Genomic DNA, 24,431 nt, shown 5'->3' on the forward strand with positions numbered 1-24,431 from the left:
ATGCTGACTCACAGCAACCCTATAGAGCAGGGTGGAACTGCCCCTATGGGTTTCTGAGACTGTAACTCTTTAAGGGAATAAAGCAATCCTCCCTGGATAAGGTGGAGCGAAACGATTGTTTCTTAAAGGCAGGCTTCTCCTCAAGTGAGTCATATTCTTAAGGAGGAGGGTACAGTCTGTCTTCGTCTGGAAGCTCTGAGGAAACCTGTAGGTGGGAATGGGGGTAACACCTTAACTCTGCCGAGAGAGTGCTGGCAGCCAGCAGACCCTTGACTGGACAACTTGGGGTTTCCAGGGGCGAGGCCATTCGTTTAGGCCACCTCTGTATAACACAGAGGAGCGCTCCCACAACAAGGGTTCCAGTTCCCATTGCCAGGGGGACAAGTCCCCCCCACAGCGACCTCATAGGCAGAGCTACCCTTTTTGGGGTTCTCAAGAGCTGATATTTTTAGAAGGTGCATCACTGGACCATGTTTCTAAAGCACTTCCTGGAAGACTCAAATCTCTGACCATTTGGTCGGCTATCAGGAACACTTAACTGTTTGCACCACTCAGGGGTTCCACACAGGTTGCTAGTCTACACATCCAAAGACAGGCCATGTTCATGGGGTGAAGAAGTATGTTGTTCAATATGTGTGTGTGTGTGTGTGTGTGTGTCTGACAGTGGGGGGGAGGGGGGAGGGAAAGAACATGCACATGATACAGTCCTAGCTGTAAAGACCACCAGGTAAGCAGGCAATCGAGTCTGCTGACGGCTTAGAACAAAGGAACTTGGCTGCTGCACACGCCACTGCCTGCAAAGAATCACTGCCCATTTACACGAGCACTTCAGTTTTAATACTGCTTCCTTCTCAGGTGTGTTTCCCAGGCCTTCAATGATTTCACCTCTGAATCCTCTTCCCATTCTCCTATCTTAACTTCTTTAAAGTCATGCCAAGTGGAGGGATATTTCACCAACGACCATAGGTGGGCTTTGCGTTAATAATAATTTATAAATGATCAAGGGTTCATGAGGGAGGGAGGATGGGGAGGGGGGGAAAAGAGAAGCTGAAAACAAGGGCTCAAGTAGAAAGAAAATATTTGGGAAGGGATGATGGCAACCTATGTACAACTGTGCTTGACATAATGGATGTGTGGATTGTTATTAGAGCCCCGAATAAATTGATTAAAAAATAATAATAATAAATAAAATAAAAATGCATGGCACAAGAAGAAATTGACCCCGAATTTCTGCAGAGCTCACCATCCACTGTTAGTCTGGGACTTGGATTTCTAATCAGATGAAAGGAATCGGGTCATTTAGAGAAAAGAGAGATTGCCCTCCTTCACAGCCCTAGTTAAAGTTACCTTCCAGGGACGAATCAAGGAGAGAGGGGACATGATACCAAGACATCTGACATGGCTGTGTCTGTCTGTGGGCATATTTAGATCCACTCAAAGTCCACCCTGCTGGGGGCCTTTCTGTATGGTGGAAAGGGGAGAAACAGGATCTCAGATCTATGAGGTGGTTGGAAAAGGTGCCCTGGAGGCGTAATGGGTTACAAGTTGGGCTGCTAACCTCAAAGTCAGCAGTTCAAAAGCACCAACTACTCCCTGGAGAAAGCTGAGGGCTCTGCTCCCATCCAGAGGGACAGTCTCAGAGAGTCACTGGAGCAGGGGCTCTGTCTCATAGGGTTGCTATAAGGCAGCATCAACTTCATGGCAGCGAGCTGTTGTTTGGACGTGGTAAGTCAAGGAGCCCTGAAGGTGCACAGTTAAAAGCTTAGCTGTTACTGAAAGATTGGTGCTTCCAACCCACGGGAGCTCCACAAAAGAGGGGGCTGGTAATTTATTTTCCTAAAGATTACAGATGACAAAACCCTATGGGGCAGATCTATTCTGTCAAATGGGTCAGTAAGGGTCAAAATCAACTCCCTGGTACCCACCAAGATGCTAGGTCATTGTGAATTTGAGTCCACTTGCCTATCACTTAAAAGCCCTTGTGGTGTAGTGGTTCTCATTGGGCTGGGAACCTCAACATCATCAGTTCAAAGGCACCAGCTGCTCCAAGGGGAATAGACAAGGCTTTCTACTCCCATAAAGAGTTACAGTCTCAGAAACCCACAAGGGGCGGTTCTACCCTGTCCTACAGAACCGCGGTGAGTGGGGACTGACTGGATGGCAGTGACTTAGGTTTTGCCTGTCACTTTGTATATGGTGGAGGAATGCATGCTGCTGTGAGACTGGAAGCTACGCCACCATTATTTAAAATACCAGCAGGGCCACCCACAGGGCATAGCTGTTTCAATGCTCTAGACTAGGCAGACTAAGAACAAGTGCCTGATAATCTACTTCTGAAAACTGGCCAGTGAAAATTGAGATCTAGTTCATTAGTATGGCCCTGTTGGCCGTAGCAACCCTAAATGAGATAGACTGACACAGTGACAACCATGGGCTGAAACAAAACAACTATGAGCATGTGCGGGGCTTGGCAGCGCTTGTTCTGTTGTGCATACAGGAGATGCGAGTCACAACCAACTTGATGGCACCTAACAATGACAGTGTATTTTCAGCTCAATCCACTTTATTCAGAATCAGATGGCTTTGGTGTAAGTTAATGAATTCGTATCATTCATATAAAGCCAATGACTAATTTTGTAAAGTTTTTTCCTTCAAAGCCTCTATCTAACTAGCTTAGAGACTCTCCATAGTCTCCATATCCCCTACAGATCATAAGCACTTAGCACTTTCCGGCCCAGTAAGTAAACCAACGTTTTCTTGATATCGAAGCTTTCGAAAATGGAAACCACTAGGTAAAACGATTCACTGTGGGCTTGGGCTCCCTCTCTACTCCATGATTCGTTAAAATCACTTTTGAAGGTAGGTGTGCATTTGGATAAATGATGTTTATGCAAGCTATTGCATATGAATGAAGACACTTAAAGTCACCAATGTGGGATGACCTCACAGGGCTCTGCCGGGCTCCTATTTGTGACTCCCCTCTCAATTACCACAGGTTGCATTACTGGGGACCAGGGGAGGCCTGATTTCACTCTGCTGCCAAGCGATCCATCTTACCTTGCCGAAAGACAATGCTTTCCGACCCACTTATCAACGTCAGGCTTCAGTGTAGTATCAAAGAAAGCCGGAATAAAACGATCAGATTTACACATGTCACATAAAAGAGTTGCCGCTCACCACGGTTAGATAAGTGGCCTGATGCACGGGAAAGATATGTTTTTTAACGTCACCATGAATCAGGTCTTCTTATTCAGGTCTGCAGGAGCGGCGTGGGCTCTGCGGAATTCATTTTCCCCGCTATTAGGCTTTAACGGGAGGCAAGCTGCTACTTTGAAAGATATCTCCATTGCCAACATTAAAAAAAGAAAACCTTTAACAAAATTCATCTGTCTTCTGGAAGGGATGCTTGCCTGAGGCTGGCAGGCTGGGATGGTCCACAGGGCCACAGGAGTGAGCATGGAGAGAGACCAGGAATGAGACTCTATTTCTACACACTGGCCCTGCTCGGACCTGTGACAGGGCACAGCTTCATTCAGGTCTGTAGGTCTGATACTCAGGGGAGGGCCCCCCTTCATCTAGCCCCCCTCCAAAAAAAAAGTCCCAAACAGACAAACACAAAACTGAGTCTCTGCTACTTACTTGTTCCTGGAGAACTTTGAGTAATGCCTGTGTGTGGGACTGCTCTTCCTTGGCTTGTTCCAGTTCGGATTTTTTGTTGTTTAGCTCCTCCTGGATGGTCAGCAATTGCTATGGAAACCAAAGGCAATTGAGGATCAGTAGGAGCAGCAGGAAGCTGGGTAATTGGGAATGTTCAGAAAGGCCAGCCAAAATGAAGAGCAGGGGTTGCCATGTCTCAGAGTTCAGTCCGGAACTTCAGTTGAACAAGTTTTGAAAAACAAACAAACTTTGTAATGGTGAATTGTGAAGGTTCACAGAGCCAATCGTTGGCCAATCAACAAGTCATGCACAGTTTGCTGACTCTCATTGTTGGCACCCCCTCCTGCCTTGACCCTGGCTCAACCATGTCCTCGGTCAGGGCTGCCTTTGGTTTCGGAGGATTAATGATGCTACGGTGGGGGAACCTCACTAATGCTACAGACCCCCTTCGACTGTTGGGCTGACACCCAGTCCCTGGGAAGCAGGGGTGAGTTCAATTCCAGACCTGAAAGGGGACTGCAGGCCACAGTCTTGGGGGTTCCACCAGTCTCTATGTCTGGTCTTTTTTAATGATTTGGAGTTTTGCTCCACCTTTGAAACAAAACAAAACATTTGCTTGTGTGTGTGTGTGTCTCCCCTCCCCCTCCCTTAGCAGTGTTACAAGGTCTCTGAGTGGTGAAAGCAGTCTGTATTTTGACTAGAATCTGAGAACCCACCCAGCAGCACCACAGAAGAAAGGCCTGGTGATCCACAAGCAACAAGTGTACAACTTGTTGATCTGCTAACAATCGGCTCTCTGAACCTTCACAATTCACCATTAAAAAGTTTTGTTTGTTTTTCTAAACATTTTCAACTGATCCACATCTGTCTGAGCAACACAGGGGTCTGTATGGGTGGGGATCAGCTCGATGGTAGTGGGAAAGATTGTCATGTGGTGTTTGGTTCACTGCAATGACAAGAAGTTGGGAGATGGCCTTTGCTGGTCCAGTTACAAAGGAGGAGAGCAAAGCTCAGGAAGGTCACACGCTGCCATGCTGGCCCAGCAAAGACGCTGCCAAGCCTGGAACGCCAACCAACTACATCACGTCACAGCTCCCTCCTCTTAGGATGTGACTCAGTGGCAATGGATTTGATTTAGCAGTTGGGTCTGTCTAGTAGCCAGATGAGTAAGTGCTGCAGCTTTGAGCACAGTATAAGGCTGTTTGGGACACAATGTAAGCAGTGTGCTGTGGCATCTCAAAAGATACCAGTACCGGCCCCTGAACTGGTGTCAGTCTGTAAAAATAGCCAGGCAGTGTTGATAAACAACAGGGTGTTGGGTGGAAGAATTAAGTCATTATTTTTTAACACCCTTAACATAACGACCTTCGTCATTGCCCACAGGAGTGAAGGGCTTTGTGGTAGCTCCGTGGCACTCCGTCCCCAAGGATGCCCTCTTCGGTTCCTCTGTTATGACGCGGGCGTTTTATTAGATCAGCAGGACTGAAGTCCAAACTGTAATCAATATATCATCCCAGAAAACTGCTGATATAAGCTGTCAAAACCCTAAGCTATGGCCGACACTGCTATTTTAAGTCGGGCCACTGAAGGGATTTTTGTAAGCCTTGAGCTTCCCCGGCCCTACCAACTATAACTCATGTGGAAGCGTACCTTGTCTGCCAAAAGCCTGGCACTAATTCATTGGGAGCATGGTTAGATGCTAATATATACACATGGTAGAGAATAACATGCAAGTGACTCTAAACAGGCGCTGGGAAGAGTGATGTTTACTCAAATCTTGACAACAAAGGACACATTTGGAGACACAGAAGGGTCCTGCTCTGGCTACTCTACATAAACCCAGCTGTGCTCATGACTTGAAAAGGAGACCTAGTGACCCAGTGGGTCACATCCTGGGTTGCTAACTGCAAGGTCAGCAGTTTGAACCCACCAGCTCCTCCTCAGGAGGCAGAGGAGGTTATTTCTTCCTGTAAAGATGTCTAATCTGGGATACTCTAGGGAACACTGCTCCCCTGCCCTGTAAGGCTACTGGGAGTCAAGGGGGCAGTGGGCCTCTTGGGTCACTGTGAGTCAGGGGCAACTCGAAGACAGTGGGTTTTGTTTTGCTAGTGAGATGAAAATACATGTGCAATCCTGCCGTACAGGTAGCTGCAGTTTCCATCATCGAAGCTGCTCTGCAGAGCTGCCTGGCCAGTTCTTAACCACCAGGCTCTGAGGGTTAAGCACCCTGCTGCTAACCGGAAGTCAGCAGTTTGATCCCGCCAGCACCCAGAGATCTGTGTCTGAAAGAGGGCAGCCTTGGAAACCCTCAGAGGCAGATCTGCTCTGTCCTATAGGGTCTCTGAGCGAGACCAGAAGACTGCAAGGCTCACCTCCACTGGAAGGGTTAAGGGAAATATTCCAAATGTCTGCTTTCAGGGCACAAATGCGTGAGTGCGTTGGTGGTTCTGCCCTAGCTTGGCCGCTGCGATTCCTGGTTGCCGTGGAGTTCGCCTGCCTCACAGAGACGCCATGCACAATGGGATCAGATCTGTGTCATCTATTGATTGGGTTTGCAAGAGTTGTCTTTCCTGTAGTAGCCTGCCAAATTTTTCTTCCTTGTATTCCTCGGACAGCTGGTTTCGAACTGGGACCATGAAGTTATCAGTCCAACACATAACCACTATACCACCAGGTCAGGATAAAGTATAAGTATTTGCTTTGGAAGCACCCCGGGACTATTCTAGCAACTTCCCTGCCCAGGGGGTGATATCACCCACTTCAAGAAACACTGGCTTATGGGATAAGCTCACTCGCCAAGTAAAAGCCACTCGATTATCTCCAATTCTCTCTGCCCTGCCATGGACCATGGGAGCACATGTTCCCTGTGGGCATGTCAGAGAGGTTCTCGGGGCTGCATATCCAGTGTTGGGCTGGTGAGCCAGTTCCCAAGAAGTTAACATGCCAATTGCCCCTGAAGGATGACTGAGCTGGCTACCAGGTTACCACCACCACACCAGATTGTTGTGCCCACAGCCACTCAACTTTCACCAGTCTGCACTTCCCTGAGTTTAAACCACCTACCTCCTCATCCCAGCTCCGAGAGTTTATTCCCGCCTCTTGAAAGAACAGTTAAAAGCAGTAGTTCTTCATTCTGGCTGCCCACTAGTGCTATTTGGGGATCTTTACAAAGATACTGAGATCTGGGCCCGACAGAGGACTAATTAACTTGGAATCTCTTGGGACGGGACCCAGACACCACCATATATATTTAAAACCTCTGATGTGTCTAATGCGTCGTTGGGGACAAAAACTCCTGTCTCCTTTGGAGCTTAATTAATCCTCAGTCTCCTGCAACGTGACTTCCACTCCCAGAGCTGCACTCAGTCTGTTGTCCTAGGGTCTCCTGGGCTTTCCTATTGTCAGCTGCTGCGCCAGCCTGGTTCGGCTCTCCTCCCCACGTGCTCTCTGGAGTGGTCCCCCGTCAGACCTGCGCCATCGTAACCACGCACCCCGTGTGCGCGTGCTCTGGCTTCATGTCCTGACCTCAGAGCTTCACCCAGCTCCTCCTACTCATGACACCCTGGCCTGCTGTTATCAAACTGGGCTCCCCCTTCCCTCCTGGTGCACACCTTAGTCACCTGACAGCTGGAGTTGAATCCCTGAGGTCAGCTCTTGCGCGCTCACTCCCCTCACAGGCTCTCTGCCCACGTCTCCATCCACTGTCGCTGTCACAGCCGAGGCCCCACGCTTTCCTCTGCTGGCTACTGCGGGTGCCCGCCCCATTCACTGTCCCGCTCTCCTGACGAGTTGGCCGCTTATGTATTTAACATTGCCCCCCTGGAAGCATTCTATTAGTCTCCCAGTCTTGTGTCTAAAAGCCAACACAAGCTCCTCATCTTTACGCAGACGTGTTACATTCCTTCGTGACCGATGCCAAGGCCTTCTCCTAGAGTTCTCCCTGGAAGATGGCTCCTCATTCCGTAAGCCCCAACTCAAATTTGGTTTGGGGGCCAACCCCAGGCTGGATGATGTCTCTGTGCAGATGGGAAAGAGCCTCCTCCTCCGGTCAGGCATCGTGCTGCCCTGAGGCCTGTGGTTAGGCAGTAGAGTCACTACCCTGGCCTGGCGCTCTTCTCTACGGAGGAGCCCTCACAGCTCTACATAGGTGGCCACTTCTGCAAGAAGATGTCTCCTTCTATGTCCCCAAAGCACTTGATATAGTACTTGCATTTCACATGTATCTGCTCAACAGATTATATCAAACAATGGTAGAACCAACAATGAGGTGCTCTAACTCACAGCAGGTGTAGCATGAATGAACGTACAGACGCATGGATGACTAGCTGCTGGTCCTCCACTTCTATGGGAGTCAAAGGATCTAGACAAGGTCAGACCTGAAACTCTATCACCAGGCAAGTTATTGTTCTAGGGGTATGCACATATACAATTTTCAAGGGAAAAGAACAGGACCCTCGAAGCCATCTTGCCTCATCACATTGGCCATTCCAGATATACTCCTCAATTCACAGGGGAAACATCTCTTAAAAGGCGGAAGCAAGGCAAGCAATGAATTTGTAATTGTGTGGTCTCTTTCCCACGTCCTATGCAAACCAAAGCAAACCACAAAGTCACCACTAGGGAGAAATAAAATCAAGACCATCTGCCCGCCCCCTTCCCCCAACCATTTTTGACATTCTATAAAAGTAATTATTTTTGTTCATAAAATATATGTAAATGAATCTAATACTTATAGATGCAACACAGTTCTACGTTCGATTAGATGCCCTGGGAAAACAATAAGCCTTTCTAGTCCCCTTTCCCATGAAATTTATGAGACCATCCACTGTTCTTTCTAGTTGGATTTTTAAGCACCCGAGCGCTTCAATTACACAAGTTCACAGGCAGCTGAGACTTAATCAGAAGAGTCTCTTGGTTGGACTGGCTGACTACAGCATAAATTTAATTCAGCTCTGGAGAGCATGGCATTAAACAGATGCACTATTACATTTTTGGGGGGTTACAATTGAGTGTGTTCCAATTAGACAATTATCCATATGCCAATCAAGCAGAAATACTCTGGCGGACAGCAGGCAGGTAAATAAATGCTGTACCTGACACATCTTGATATTTCCAGGCCACTGATTTAATAGGATCATTTGTAATGCTCTTTGGGGATGGAGACTTTGGTGCGTAATGGGTCTTTCTCACTGACAAATTCAAAGAGCATTACAAACGTTATTTGGAGCCCCAGAATAAGTGAGGTCACATTTCCATTTCTACAGATGGGGAACCCACAGGCAGGCAGAGGTTAAGTCATGGATCCAAGGCCAGCCTGCCTGGAAGAGACAGATCACTTGCACAACTCAATTTTCTTGCCACCAACACTGGTTTCTATCTGGGTAACCACACTGCGCAGTCCACTTGAAATAGAAATCAGGCCCTGCCGAGCTTAAAGTCCTCAAAGCAACCACTTCTACCTGGACACTTGACATGTTCACTCCTGGCCTAGATTTTGTCCTTTGTGACCAGTGGGAAGTACTCATTGGGCTAGCAGATGAGAAAGCAGCTTGGTTTCATGAAAAGTCACCCAGGCCAAACCCAGCTTACCCCACTGCCTTTGAGTTGATAGGAGCTAATAGGGCAGAGTGGCGCCGCCATAGGGCTTTCCCAAGGCTGTGCCCCCTTACAGAAGCAAACAGCCCTATCTTCCTCCCGTGGAGTGGCAGGTGAGTTTGAACCACCGGCCAAGCATTTAAGCACTCCACCACCAGGCCTCATAGGAAGCACTCCAGTGACATCTCATTGTCAGCTGCCACTCTCACACCCGTGTGCACTGAGGACCCATGGCAGGGCTGGTGGACATCTGGGAAAGGGAGGGGGTGGTTAGCACACATGCGAGGGCCCCTACTTGGCACACTGACTCGGTATCTTCAGTGGGGGTGGCAGAGGAGTAGCCTGTAGATTGGTGGCTGATCAGAACTCAGACCATGAGCTAGATGCATACTGACGGCGAGGAATACCTCACCCCGCAACAGACACATACCCATTTCCCCCTCCTACCCTTCATGATTTCCCTAATGCTTATTTCTGTTTAGTTCATGAAAATAATCTGGCAATTTCCATTCATTCATCCCTTCCAGCAATGCCCAGTTGCTATGATGTTCACAGAGCTGGGTGGGATAATGTGGAGGATACAGAGGAAATGGAACAGAGAGAATCCTGTCGTTCAGATGCCAGCTCACTAGGAAGTCATGAGAGCCACCAGAACTAACTTAGGGTGACACATAGTGCTCTCCCAAGGGTCACAGCCAATGCACTCTCCATAGAAGGGTTGGGGGTGTCAGTTTAGAGGTTAGGAGAATGGGCTCAGGAAATCCCTTCTGACTCAGAATTTCCCCCCCAATTATTGGAAAGGAGCCACTGAATGTCCACGCATAAAAGACTGGAAATATTTGATCCTGTGGAGTGTGTCATCAATTTAAAGTGTATTTGCTCTTGGGATTCAGTTACAAAAATATTATTCCATCTCCATAACTATGTTGTAATTGGATGCCCTACTCAGTGGGATGAGCCTGCCTAAGGCCAGCAATATCATCTCAGGGGATGACAGGCAGGAACTTTCCAAAGGGAATTTTTCATCTAGGCCATGGTGAGCATGATACATTTGGACAGCCCAACCCCAGAAGTTGTTTCTGGATCTGGTTACAAGGTCATGTATACCAGCCTCCAGCTCCACTCTGGGTGTGTCTCTTGACTCTAACTCGACTTCTCCCAATATGCCAGCCTGTAGCCTGAGTATTACCTGTGCCCAACTCCACTAGACCCTCATCACCTTCTCCTGCTAGAGGTCCTGAGACGTAAGCTGCAGCCACACTGCAATGCAAGTGTTCTGTCTTGGTGAGATCCAGCTCCCCATCACTCATTCTACTGCTTCTTTCTTCTTGCCCCTCCCCCACCAACACACACACACACACTCTCACATCTGTTCTGGTTCTCAGTGACTTTAGCACCAGCCAGGCCTAGGTCCTGATGCTGCTGCTACTGAACCTGCTTTACATCTAACAGTTAGGGCCTGGACCAATCCTTGACTACGGAGGACATGTAAGATGTGAAAACCCCAAGTGTACTGTCCAAGGTGAAAGGAGCCCAAAGGGCCATCAACTGAGAAATGCATAACCAAGATATGGTACATACACACAATAGACTGCCACTCAGCCATACAGAAAGATGGGTGAACCTTGGATGAATTTAATCACCGAGAACAGATAATGTATGATCCAACTTAAGTGAAATAGCTGGAAGTGGACAAAGTATAGTGGCTACCATGGGCGGTCAGGGGGGAGAGGGTAGGAGGGGGAAACCTTTGAGGGCTGATGGTGATGACTGAGCAATGTGATGGGCAACAGGTGAAGCCCACTGAAATGGCAAATCATTTGCTATGTATACGATGGTGGAGGGGTTGCTAAAAGTGAAGAGAAATGAAAAGGGAATTTTTTCCACAAAATGTTTGAGGCCTCCTGTAGTTTTAGCACACACACATATTTCATTTCTTGGAACTTTCCTTAGAAACCACACACACTGTACACATGCACAATGCAGCACAGAGCATCACAACCTAAGGGCGTGACGGAAGGCAAGCACACCTCTCGGCATTGCCCACAGAGAGGGTCGACTCCAGGGGAAGGGCAAGCATTTCCCTCCTGGTACCTCCAACCTTCACTTCTCTCCTTGGGGGCGAGGGCCGACTAATAGGAACAGAGCTCGCCTTTCCTTGTCAGGCGGGGTGGGGTGGTTACGATCTAGTCTACTTTAAAATGCCATCTGCTTCCTCCTGAGGATGCAACTGCACTTCAGTCTGCACTGAGGTGTGAGGGTGAGGGCGGCACCCTCTCTGGCAGCGCTGTTGGTGACCCCTCAGGGAGACACATCTCTCAGAGAGAACTCTCCCATTCAGATGACTGATAACAGGAACACTGGATCAGAGAAATGAAATTGTGCTCGGAGCCTAATATCCCATTACACCAGGCTATACATATTTAATTCCTTGGATCTTTCCTCATAAATCAATTCCTCCAGGCCCTTAATCTCGTCAATATCTTTTCTGATATTGAATTTTAAATGCCATTCTCATTGCTAGGCAGCAAGGCAATCTCCTACTCGTGATGGGATCAGGCTTCCTTTATAGCCCAGAGCGTCCTGGAGCTTGGGCCCCATTCACTGACCCTGCTGAGAGGACCCTAAGAGCTGACTGGCACCCAGGGGCTACACCCAAGGGTTGGGCCTCACCGCTCTTCTCCTCTGAGACATCCTGCACAGCGGCACCGAGAGAGCCTGGGGCGGCTGGGGAGGTGGACAGGGAGTGCAGGGGTGGTGTTCTCAAGGGCCTGGGTATTCAAGGAGGTGCCTAAGGCATGTCGGGGCACCGTAGCCTGGGTGCCATTCGGGATTCGCACAGGTGTGTTCATTCAGGAAGGACAGCTCAGTTGTAGGAGGTGGGTGAGCTCAGTTGTAGGAGGTGGGTGGGCACAGCTGAGGATTCTCTGTCGTCGGGGCTGCAGCATCAGTTCCGAGTCCGAGCGGCCCTGTGTGCAAAAGCACAAAACACTGCGTGTGCCTATGGCATCTTCACAATTGCTGGTTGAGCCCATTGTTGCAGTAATTGTGCTAATTCATCTCTTCCCGAGTCTTCTGCATTCTCCGTGCCCTTCTACTTTCCCGAGCATGATGCCCTTTTCCAGGGATGGGCCTCTCATCACATGTCCAACGTACATGCAATGAAGTCGCACTGTCTTCACATCTACGGAGAGCTGGCTGTTCTGGCAGGCCACGGTACTTTCAGTGTTGTTTACCAGCCTCTCGTTAAGACACCATGCTCCTTCAGTCTTCTTTACTCAATGTCCACCGTTCACATGCACATGAGGCAGCTGAAAATACCATGGTTTGGATCAGGCATGTCTCAGCCTGTAGTAAGATGTTTGCTCTTCAACCTTTTAAAGAGGTCTGGTGCAGCAGATTTACCCAATGTCATGCATCTCTCCATCCTCTAACAAAGCAAAAGAAAAAACCCAACCTCACTGCCAGTGAGCCAACGGCAACTCCTAGCGACTCTACAGAGCCCCCGCGGCCCCTGCGCATCCGCGACTAGATGCTCACAGGAGCAGAAAGTCCGGCCAGCCTTTCTCCCCGGGGACAGGCTGTGGGTTTCCGACTGCCGACCTTGGTGGATTGTGTTGGCCCCACCAGGCTCCTCCCTGATGCTCTAGGGGAGGAGAAATGAGAATCCCCAGAGAGCAGGGTGTCAGAACGGACTATTTCAGGCCCCTGGAGCTCTCCCATAATACAACGGGACTCACACTCTTCAGAGCCAAGCAAGAACAAGCTGAGACACACTCAAATGTCCTGGAGTCACTTGTGACTCCTGGTGACACTGTGGGTGTCGGAGTAGAACTGTGCTTCCCGGGGTTCCCATGACAGCCACGTCGCTCCTCGGGTGTGCCTCTGGGCAACCTCAGACCACGAGTCTTCCACGCTGGAGATGAGAGGAGCACCCAGCACTTGTTTGAGCGCACAACTTCACGAGGGAGCAGACGTGACTTCGTAGGACCGCCGGAATGACAGAGAGGTTGGGGAACCACAGAGGCCACTGAGAGGCAGATTGAGGGACCCGGGTCTGCAGTGGGGGGAGCACCATGGCTAGGCCACCGTAGCTTTGGTGCAGGAAATAAAATGGATGCTGTGCAGTGTTTGAAAACGGTGATAAAATTGAAACAATACCCATTTCCCCTTTATCATTACTCTGCCCAAGTAATGCTACACCAAATCAGAGACAACATACCCCTCCCTGAGAAGAATCTTTTCTTCATTCTACACTGTGAGCAATTACTAACATTACTGCTAAAACTTAATTATGTCTATATATGTAAATACACATGATATATATTCACTGCCACAGAGTCGATGGTGACTCCTAGTGACCCTAGAAGACAAGGTCGAGCTGCCCCCTGTGAGTTTCTGAGACTGTACCCTGTATTTTAAACAGTCATTCTTACACTTGATCCAGACAGTAACCCTTTACAGGCTGGAGTAGAAAGCAAGCACTTGCACGCACGCGCGCGCGCACACACACACACTGTAAATGCTTATCCGCGCCCTGGCTAACTGAAAGTAAGGTGGCTGGGTCGAAACCACCCAGAGGTGCCTCGCAAGTAAAAGCAGGCAATTGGTTTCTGAACGGCCCCAGCCTTGAAAACTCTCCGGCATCCCCTCCTGTCTCACACATGGCGTCACCACGGGCTGGAAACGACTCCACGGCAGCTCTGCGGGTTAACTAATCTTCAAGCTCATTTGGCCAAATTGGAGATATGGAACAGCGTCAACAAGTTTGTGGAAACATTTTATGATCTTTTAATACAATTTATCCACAGTTTTTGGAAGCACTCTCATACAGCTGTAAAGGCCCAACTGCACACAAAGGACAACACAAGTCTCTCCCAGTAACGCGGAGAGGGCAGAAGAGTAGAAATCCTGTACCCTGGCAAAAGTGGAACACTCTTGGGAGGTAGGAAAACACGGTTTTCCTGTGGAGTTCTGGCCCCAACAGGTTCCACATTCCTGTACTCACATGCTGCACACGTACCCCCCACCCCCCGCCCCACGGACTCAGGGACACATCTCTGTTTTGATGACGAACCATCTGAGATGGCTACAGGGACACTCCATGCCTCAAGCTCCGGCAGCATGCCCCCATGCTCACACAGATTAAAAACAAACAATGATAGAATAGCTACAGCAAAGGCTAAGGCCTAGAACTTGAGTTACTTCCGCTCATCCCAAAGGACCACTTATAGGGATTTTTACATTAAACATTTAAGTCAGCAAAACAGAGGCAGAGCCACAAGTTGGGTTGCATTGGTTCAGGAAATGTGCATGGGAGCTCACACACCCGATATTTCATCTTAGTGTTTTAACCCAGAAATGTACTCTTCTTTTACCTGTTTGGTTAAAAACTAAAATGGATCAAGAAGTGGTTACTCTAGGCATATAATTCATAGTTGCCCAATATCTACTTTCTGCAGATGCTGCTTCATAAATAACATTCATTTTTTTAGCATTCTGGATAGTATAGAGAAAGATATTTTACTATGTAATCAAAGGATCAAGGTTAAACTGCTAGGGACATAAAATGATCCGGCAAAAGGCTGTGATACTTCCCCTTTGGATGCACTGTAATGTTTTATTTTCTTAATGATATTCAAGAAGTTTAACATAGGATACTTTTAATCTCTATTTCCTTTCTCGTCATCATTGCTGTTATTTTTCATGATCATTAGTGATAATTCTTCTGCCTTTTCGAGGTGGTGTGTTAGAATAATGACCCGCTGAGTCTCCAATTACATGAAGTCCTCATTGGCAGGCTGTTCAGCTCCAGAGACAGGGTCATGACATTGGAGTGCTGACTGGGGCCAGGGGCTGTTGTTATATCCGACCTGGTTTCAAAGACTGTTACCTGTATGATTTGCATGAAAGGCACATATTTTCTGGCACTCATATAATCCACTAGTGTATGATGAGCCACAATAACATTGATGCTAATAAGGAAATATCATGGGAAAAGGTATTTTCCTCAAAGGCTGGTCAAAAGGCCAAAATTAAGCCCTACATCAGCATTTCTAAGGTTTGCCTGACTAGCACTCTTAAGAGTTTTGCAGTATGACCTTGAACAATTCACTTTGCTGCTCCGGCCTCTTTGTTTACCCCAAACTTTCTAGCTTCACAAGCATCTCATGAGGAATAATAACCCAATCCGTAGAGCAAGCCGCCAATTTATTTCTTGAATATTAACACCGAAAAAGCAAACACAGAATTGGTCAGGAGAACTTCAAAACCGACTTCTTTTCTTCTGAGGAGTCATGTTTTAAGTGTGATTTGTAGGGTCATCTTACCTCACACTTTCTTCACAAGCTCAGCAAAAATAACAAAACTTAATCTTGGGATACTGTGAGGCTCCTTGAATGGTCCAGGGTATCAGATTAAAGGAAAGAGCTAGCCTTCACCTCTTGGTGAAAACAGAGAGACCAAAACACAGCAAGGTCAAGCAACGGTCTTTACCTTCCAAGTGAGCGGGCCAGTGGGGGAGTAACACTCAGAGAGAGGTCTGTTGTTCAGGCCCGCACAAGCCTGCTAGCCTTCAGCCAGGGTTCCAATCGGGATGAGCCAACTAGAATTAGCAACATTCATGCATTTGACAAGAGAAAGCGTCAAAGGCCTCGCTGAAGAAGGGATGCAATCCCTGGTGAGAATCCTTCCAATGCCTTTGTGGCAGTTCCGCTGCAGACCATAATCCAATTTGCCGGGATTTATTTATTATTATCACTTTTAAAATTTTGCAATTATATGAGTTGGTCATCACCCCAGCCTCTGGGCACATGTACAGCTGTTCGTGGAGAAATTTAAAATATTAACATGCTTGCTAGCCGGGTCAGCCCATTGACTTCAATCAAACAAGAGCCAGAATGAACAGCTGGGTCTGGCACCGTGGCCCAAAGGCCCACCAGAGATTGTCCTGTCTTGGCCTGGTTTATGACCCAGTCATGATCAGAGCTTACAGTTAGAAAGTCTTTGATGGGCAGCCTGTGACCAGAATCCTGTGGCCGTCATTAGCAAAGTGATCTGGACTTCATCGGTTTGTTCATCAGGAGAGAAACCACAACCCTCACTATTGTTAACCGTGGATACCAGGGGCTGCAAAAAGTCCGTGAGGTCTTACCACCATCTTGGACCTCCTGGGTGCTGGCTTTTAACTGGATGGTGGTAGCATACAGGTATGGGTTAGGGTCTTGGGAGCTTTAAGTTGAATCCTATGGTGAGGATTGCTACAGTGAGAGACAAAATAGCTGAAGTCTTGATCTCTAAACAAGTCACCGACATTTTACTGAGGATAGAAGCGTTTGTCTATTGGGGCCTAGAAGGCCATCACATACGCTACTTAGCTCCTGATAATCGTCAATGAACTTGAGTGGTGGTGATTCATGATTATAATAGCCCTAGTCTTATTTGTCTAACACACGTGGATGTTCTTATGATGACTGGGGGAAATAACACACCTTGAGGCAGGAAGGAGTCTTTTTGAGTACTGCACATGGTTAAGCCCTTGGGTCATCAGCAAAAAGTTGATGGTTTAAATATATCCAGAGTTGCCTTGGTAGAAAGGCCTGGTGATCTACTTCCAGCAAATCAGGCATTGAAAACCTTGTGGGTTTGCCATGAGTCAGAGTCTGCTCAACGTCAACTGGTTTGGATTTGCCCTTGAATTCCCCAATGGTTTGGGGGGCAACTCTGGTTGCTCTGGGTGAGATCAGTGGCTGAGGATTGGTTATGTATGATCTCTAACACCGACTGGGAACATTCAGGACCTCTAATGACAGAGTAACTCAGCCGATCCCTGAACTTCAAACAAGTCTTCTGAGAATATCACTTCTGTTCCATCAGTAGGATGAGGCTGTTCTTCATTGTCGAAGGAATGAGTCCCACACCAGAGAATAGGAGTCAGGGGATTGGTTAGAGCCTTCAGCCACTGAGAGTAAAGCATGCAGTGACTCCACAAGGTGTTCTTTTCTTCATCTATTTATTCAGATAGTTATTGGATACGAACTACTAAATTAGCCAGAGAAGTCATAAGTACCTACATTAATTTCAATTGCATTCACTATCAGAAGAAAAAGAACACAACATTCACCTGACATAACCCCTACCTCATTTTTCAGAGGACTAGAAAATAGAGGCGAGTTCTACTGGCACAATGTTTCAAGCCCTTAGCTGCTACTCATAAATCAGCTGTTCAAACCCACTAGTCGCTTGAAAGGAGAAAGAAGACAGTCTGTTTCTGTAAAGATCCCAAAGCCTGGGAGAGCCGATAGGGAATTCTACTGTCTGCCCTTTTGGGTCAATATGAGTTAGAATCACCTGGCTATGGCAGTGGGTTTTTTTGGTTTGTTTTGGCTTAGAACATAGGTTCCCCAACTTACTTGATCTACCGCCCCATTTTCAGGGGGAAAAAAACCAATGTTCTTAGTGCCCTCTGGCAATTAAAAACGTTTGAACTATAGCCCATAATCCAGAGTAAAGTGTAGGTATCTGCTATTTTAGTTCCCCTGTATTTCCCTGTATCGTTCCAGTGTCCACTGGCATAGTATCACCCACTTTGGGGAACAGTGGTCTAGAAGATTGGTATTTAAAAATATAAAAGAAAAAAATTCTCAGAATTCAAACATATATGGAGAACAGAAGAAGAAATTGAAGATCAGCAGTCATTGGAGGTGTGGGAGGTGGAGCTGGGGTGATGGACTTGGTTTAGAGCAGTGGTTCTCAACCTGTGGGTCACGACCCCTTTGGGGGTCGAACAACCCTCTCACAGGGGTTGCCTGATTCATAACAGTAGCAAAATTCAGTTATGAAGTAGCAACGAAAATGACTTTATGGTTGGGGGGTCACCACAACATGAGGAGCTACATTCATGGGTCGCGGCATGAAGAAGGTTGAGAACCACTGGTTTAGAGAGTCGAGCTCTCTATTTGATTGAAACAATTGGGTAAGTAGATTCAACTAGGGACTCAGGAGGCCCTAGTAGTGTAGTGGGTTACGAGTTGGGCTTCTAACACAAGGTCAGCAGTTTTAAACCACCAGCCTCTCCTCCTGAGAAAGAGAAGACTTTCTACTCCCAGCAAGACTTCTAGGCTCAGAAACAACTGTGTCCTACTGGATCACGAGGCGCCTGAATCTACTCAGTGACAGTGTGTTTGCTTCTTCGGCATTTCCTTTTCAGTTGACTAAATCGTCTGTACTCTGCAGTGCTCTTGTTGTAACAATAGTGTCGATTTGATATTTCACACCAAATTCTCATTATATTCTCATTCAACCTTGCCTCGTTAATGATCATGGAGCCAAAAGGAAGCCCGGGTCTTACCCACCAGAGATGGCCAGAAAACTGTGCACTTAGAACAAAGCCTGGTCAGCACTGGTGGGGCAGCAGGGCAGAGTGAAAAGACCCCGTGACCCAGCAAGACCCAGGAGGGCAAGACCAGGCCTCGGAGTTCCCCCGAAAGGATCTAGGAAGTGTCTGAAATCAATCTGTGCTCCTATTATTAGGCAGAAGGTAACAAAGCCACACACCATGAGCCCTCCCCGCCTCCCTTCTCCAGAAATGATAGATAGGATTACTGGGGGTGGGGTGGGGATTATATTATAAAGAAAGCCCTAGTACAACAGCTGCTTTACGTTTCCAAAGCCTTCCTGAAATAAACAGTGAGCGGCAAGGAAGACAAGAAATAGCAACCAGGGGGAAGACCTACACAGCCAGGGGAAAAGAAGGCATGGGGTGCTGAGAATTGGTGGCCGGCAAAACTGAGCAGCGCCTCTATGTTTAAACACTTGAAAAATGTGCAGTGCACTGGCTTGATCCATGACTTCAGATGAAATGGAGATTTGGGGGGTGAAAATATATAAAAAATGAGAGTTCCCATGTCTGCAAATGGAAGCTACTGTTACTGAATAAATGACTCCGGCTGAAATGGTACAGGAGGGTTGGAGGGTGGAAAGGGGAAGGGGAGGGGGGTTGGGGTGGTCGGGAAGGGGTTGGGTGGGTGTGAGCAGAATCAAAGGAGTGCAGCTTTAAGTTGGGGTAGAAGAATGAATCAAGAAAAGGAAATACGCCCTGCAGTGTGAAGAGACCTTGTGTTTTTGGTGGGTGTCCCCTGAGCAAATTTCCACTCAAAGGGACTCCAGGGGACAGAGTAGAACTGCTTCATAGGAATTTCTAAGCCGTTACTTTCATGAGAGTACATTCAAACTACCAACTTTCAGTTCACAACAGAGTGCTTCCCTGATTCATTTATGTGTATCATTTGTAATACCCCTGCCTTGGAAACCTAAAACCAAAGTTGAGGTCTGCTTTCTACTTTTGTGCCTTCCCTAACACTTTCAGAAAAATGATTGTTATGGATATTTACTAAGATTGTGCATGTGTAACAGAGAGACACACAGAAGAGAGAAAAACAAAAATGAAATCACCAATCCTGGAGGTAATTACCAAAGGCGGAAGCTGCATCCAGAGGGGACTCTCCTGATGTGGCCTTGCACTCATCAATGGTGGTCCAAGAGATGAGGACCAGACTGGCACTAACCTTAACTTTCCCTTGATGACTCTCAGGAAGCTTTGTTAAACAGAGGAGAAAACATAGTTCTTAACTAACCCGCCAACATCTTGGAAAAGAATTCCCAATCCCACAGTTTGGTTACAATTCCAGAAATTTTAACTGACTTGGGTTTGGCTACCCCACCAGTCACGGTTTACAGAAGGGTTGCACTGTATGGATATGTGCACACAGGGGATACATGTGGGAAGGAGAGATAGATGAGGGGCTTAGGCACATTAGTGTAAGAATGGAACTAAAGGACATCGGGATTTTCCCATGAACTTTTTGAAGCCTCCTTAAAACATTTGCAAAACTTCTATCTGGGTAGTGTTGTTTTAGCCTATGTACTGCTTTTATGTCTCCATGTTTCCTGCTTTGAGCATATTTTCTTTTGTAAGAAGGAGAAATAGGCCAAAAATTTAAGGAACAAACAGGCTCAGGAAGACGGAAATTCCCACCTGTTTTTGTTCCTGCTTGTTTATTCTCTTACACAGATGAAGAGGATTCTTTTTTCGGACTCCTTCCTCCCCTTTCTTCTTTCTCTCCACGTTGTATTTGTTCACTCCAACCACATTTCTTTCTGGATTCGCTCCCTGCCTTCCTTTCTGATGAGAAGGTAATTGAGTGGCCTTCCCAACAGGGCCTTGATTCAGTTTAGTCCCAGGCTGACCTAGCAAAATTGCAACAGACTTGGATTTTTAAAATGTGAATGATCTGGAACTATCACTGGAGGGGGGAAATTTTGGGTTGATGATTTGGAAGCCCTTTCAGGAGCCTGATGTGGGAGATGGAATTACAACCAGGACTGTGGACATGTAGATACATGATCAAAGCCATGTAGATACATGATCAAAGTCTTTGAGCAGGACACTGGTGTTTCTGACACTACTGATCAAGATATTTGGTTGCAATGCAATGCTATGTCTGTTTTCTAAGAGGCAGAGCGAACTTCTAGTTGGGTGTCAACTGTAATTTTCCCTGTTCTGGTTACTGTTCCAGTCCATCAGCATTTACACATCCAGGTCCCTTCCCTCTGGCTGTGCTGGCCATGAGTGCGGAAGGAAGAATGGCCTTGAAGCCCTTTCCCAACTCCACATCTCCCCTCCTGGCACTCCTCTAGCTCGCATGGAGCCAGCCAGGGCACAAGTCTCTCCCTCCTGTAGCCCAATTTGAGAGGTGGCTAACGGCATCAGTCCGGCTGTGAGCAGGACACCTGCTGTAGACTCGGGCAGCCAAGGACACTGCCAGGCGCTAGGAGGCTTCAGGGTGAGGGAGCTGCTGTGTTGCAGCGTCAGCCTGTAAAGAAACGGAGTTGAGGCTGGGCCACAGGCCCCCTTTTAGCCTCTCTGGCTGCAGACAGAGGCAGCAGTGGTCCAACAGAGAAGGCTGGTTGATTCATTCCATTTAAGTTCCACTTCGCTATAAATCTGCTCCTCATGGTGTGACGTGGCCTGTAAGGCAGGCAGGAGGCAATTTCCAAAAGAGGTGGTGGAAGGGGAGGTCAGTCACAGGTCATCCACTGAAGGCCACTCACCAGCACTGTGGAGGAACACGGCATTCCTTTTCTGTCGGAATGGTCCTCCGTCTCTTGCAGATTCTGCATTTCCCACCGCTGAGGTCGGGGAGGACAGCAAATGGTCGAAGCCAAATCACTTCCATGGTCTGCAGGCAATGCCATTGTGCCACCCCTGGCTCCTACAGTTTGTCTGCTAGCCTCATTATTTTCAGAAGGGATCGTTACTAGTGAGGATGCATTTGATGATCAGATTAATTAATGACAGAGCAGGCTAACTAATGATGAGATGAGCTCGGGTTTATTAGGGCTTCTCTCTCCCTTTCCCAGAAGTGTATAAAGATTTATTTCACAGTTCAGATTTAATGAATAAAAGCCACAGTCAGGTCATTTCCTCTTGGCTCCCTCCTTACTACGTGTTAATGCAAAGCCCAAAGTATGGGCTACAGGAGGGGAGTCAAAAAGCAGGAATGTGGGGCAGCCCAGAAACACGAGCAGCTCTCGGAGAGCTGCTGCTCTCAGTGCTGCCGGGCTCTGAAGCACCACTTTCCCAGTGCACTTCAGAGCATTCTGGCAGAAGCAAGAGGATGCAGGGGCTATGGCCAGGCCGGCCGACTGGGCTGGAGTTCTGACTCCTGGTGGGTACAAACTGTGCTGTGGGCGGGTCACTTGACATCTCTAGGCCTCTCACTTTTTATGGGTACGACTGCGATAGGGATGCACTCTGGAGCTGGGGGCCTTAAGAGAACTAAACAAGGCAATGGTGATGTAGGCGCTAATGGTGGAGAGCGGGCTTTGCTGTTGCCAGAGGGAGTCAGGGCAGCAGAGGCCACAGAGAGTCAGGAAGCCTGGATTGGACTGACTGGCAGGCCTCAGTGAATCCAGTCTTCCTTTACACTTCCACCTCCCGCCATGTTTTCACTGGGAATATGGTAGTCACAAGTTCTTAGAGAATTTTAGTATGAATAGCTGTTTGCCCTACAACTTTCCAGCAGGGCTCTTGCGAGCCTGGTCGCCTTCTCATCAACCCTTACTGAGGTAGGCAGGTCCCATTTCCAGAGGAAGAGGCTGAGGTCACCACGGCCTGACCTCTGCAAGTTGGGCAGAAAATAGACCATCAGCCCAGGGCCAGCTCTTCCTCCTACTAGTTTTGTGCTTGCTCTTTATTGTTTAGTTATGTATATATGTATGTATGTATGTATGTATGTATGTATTTTCGTGAGAGAGTGAGTGAGTGAATGAGAGAGAGTGAGTGAGTGAGAGTGAGTCAGTGAATGAGAGTGAATGAGAGAGTGAGAGAGTGAGTGAGAGTAAGTGAGTGAGAGAGTGAGTGAGTGAGTGAATGAGAGAGTGAGTGAGTGAATGAGAGAGAGTGAGTGAGTGAGTGAATGAGAGAGAGTGAGTGAGTCTGTGCTCGCTCTTTACAGTGCAAAGGCCGACCTGAATGCAGCCTGTCTCCTTCAGTGTGGCATGGCTCATAAACACAGCAAGCTACCCAGGGGTCCATCGCTCTTGAAACTGCTCACCAGCCAGAGGAGGCTTCCTCTCCATTATCCTCACTTTTGCTCTGTCTCTTGAAAGCTTGGCTTGGTTGTCTAGAGTCAAATGAGAAAGTGCTTTGGAAACACGGCAAAACCTTAACAGATGTCAGGTGCGATCACTTCAAACCGGTTCCCTGTGGGTATGCAAAGCCTCGGGCCAGAACAGGAGCACTGGTTCCTATTTCTGGAGTCATCCATACCCGATACGCCCTCTCTGCGTCTCATACACACTGAGGTGGGACACAGACCTTCCACAGATGTGCCAAGGAATGTGGCCCGTGACTGCTGGCACCAGCAGGAGTGCTGCAGGTGATGGCGCGGAGCAGTCTGGGGGAGGTGCTCCTGAATGAGCAATGAGGAATGTCCTGGACGGCGCCAATCTGAGCATGTGACCAGGCCCTATCGTGGGGAGTTGTCTGAAGAAGGGGTACAGCATGCAATTACAGTTAAGCCTGAGAAAGCTGGGCCGGCCTTTGAGAGGTGGTAACCTATCAGACCAGGAACATTCAAGAATACTTTCTTTCCCCTGGTATGCAGTGGTCACACTGTTCCCTGTCAAAGGCAGAACACTCTGGAGAGCTCAAAAAACAAGGCAATCCTGTCCGTCACAAGTCTCACAGGCTTTACTGGGGAAACCAGTGGGGAGGGTCAGTTCAGGGAAAAGAATGGTGGGGGCCTACAGGCTGGCAGCTTGTGCAAACCTTGACATTCCACCATTGAGGCTTCTGAAAGCCCTACCATTTGAGAGGTATGTGTGTTTTCTATTTGTCCAGACCCAAGTAGCTGCCCGTGGCATTTCATATGAATAACAGAACTGTCTTGTGCATTGCTTTCTATTTAGAGAGAAACAAACTTCATCTGGGGAGTTGAAATGGAAATGGGTAAGCATGCTGTTTGCGTCTGTGGCTATACCTTGCAAAGACACCAGATTTCCATATCTGTGTAGGAGTGTGCCTTTAAACACATACATATTCTTAAACTTATTTATAGTAAAGGTTTTATTATTGTGCTGAGACGTCTACAGGATGGTCCTTTTCTCTACACTGTAATGTGATTTTCTTTCTCTATCTAGTGATGCCAAATTGCTTTCTACGCCGATAGAATGCATTCTACATTGCAGTCCTATGGTGATGTGAGCAGAGCGCCCTGCTGAATGCACCAACAACCCGACCCTCTTACAAGTGCCAGCTCATCTGTCCAACTGGAAGTTTTAGGTTCAAGAAGTGGCCCCGGCACTGGGTAGATGTTGGGCTGCTAACCTCTGGATCACTGGTTCAAACCCTCCAGTCACTCCGAGGGGGAAGAGGAGGCCATCTTTGCCCGTGAGGACGTGCACACTCGGAAGGCCCTCTGCAGGGTCCCTGTGAGTCAGCACTGACTCACTGGCAGTAAGTTTGGATTTTTAGTTTTCATGGAGCTTTCTTGAGAAGTCCGTCTAATGTACTTCAACTTAAATTCCACACTGATCCAATCCTTTGCCATTATGAAAACCAAAAACCCTGAGGTTCATTTTTTGGGGGGGAGATTTCCTTTTTCCTGTGTCTTCTA

At 47.8% G+C, this 24,431-nt stretch overlaps 1 protein-coding gene across 2 annotated transcripts in view; it reads right to left on the reverse strand.

The window, feature by feature from the left end:
• The window catches only part of ENOX1 (ecto-NOX disulfide-thiol exchanger 1), a 344,421-nt gene that overhangs the window by 73,296 nt on the left and 246,694 nt on the right, over positions 1-24,431 (reverse strand). For both annotated transcript variants that reach the window (XM_045287120.1, XM_013005981.3), the window contains exon 11: positions 3,640-3,747. In XM_045287120.1, coding sequence (XP_045143055.1) covers positions 3,640-3,747 — 108 coding nt within the window. The remainder of the gene's footprint in view (positions 1-3,639; positions 3,748-24,431) is intronic.

This window comes from Echinops telfairi, unplaced genomic scaffold, assembly GCF_000313985.2.
Source record: "Echinops telfairi isolate 266 unplaced genomic scaffold, ASM31398v2 ScPeMD7_11;HRSCAF=52, whole genome shotgun sequence".
Classification (NCBI taxonomy): Eukaryota; Metazoa; Chordata; class Mammalia; order Afrosoricida; family Tenrecidae; genus Echinops; species Echinops telfairi.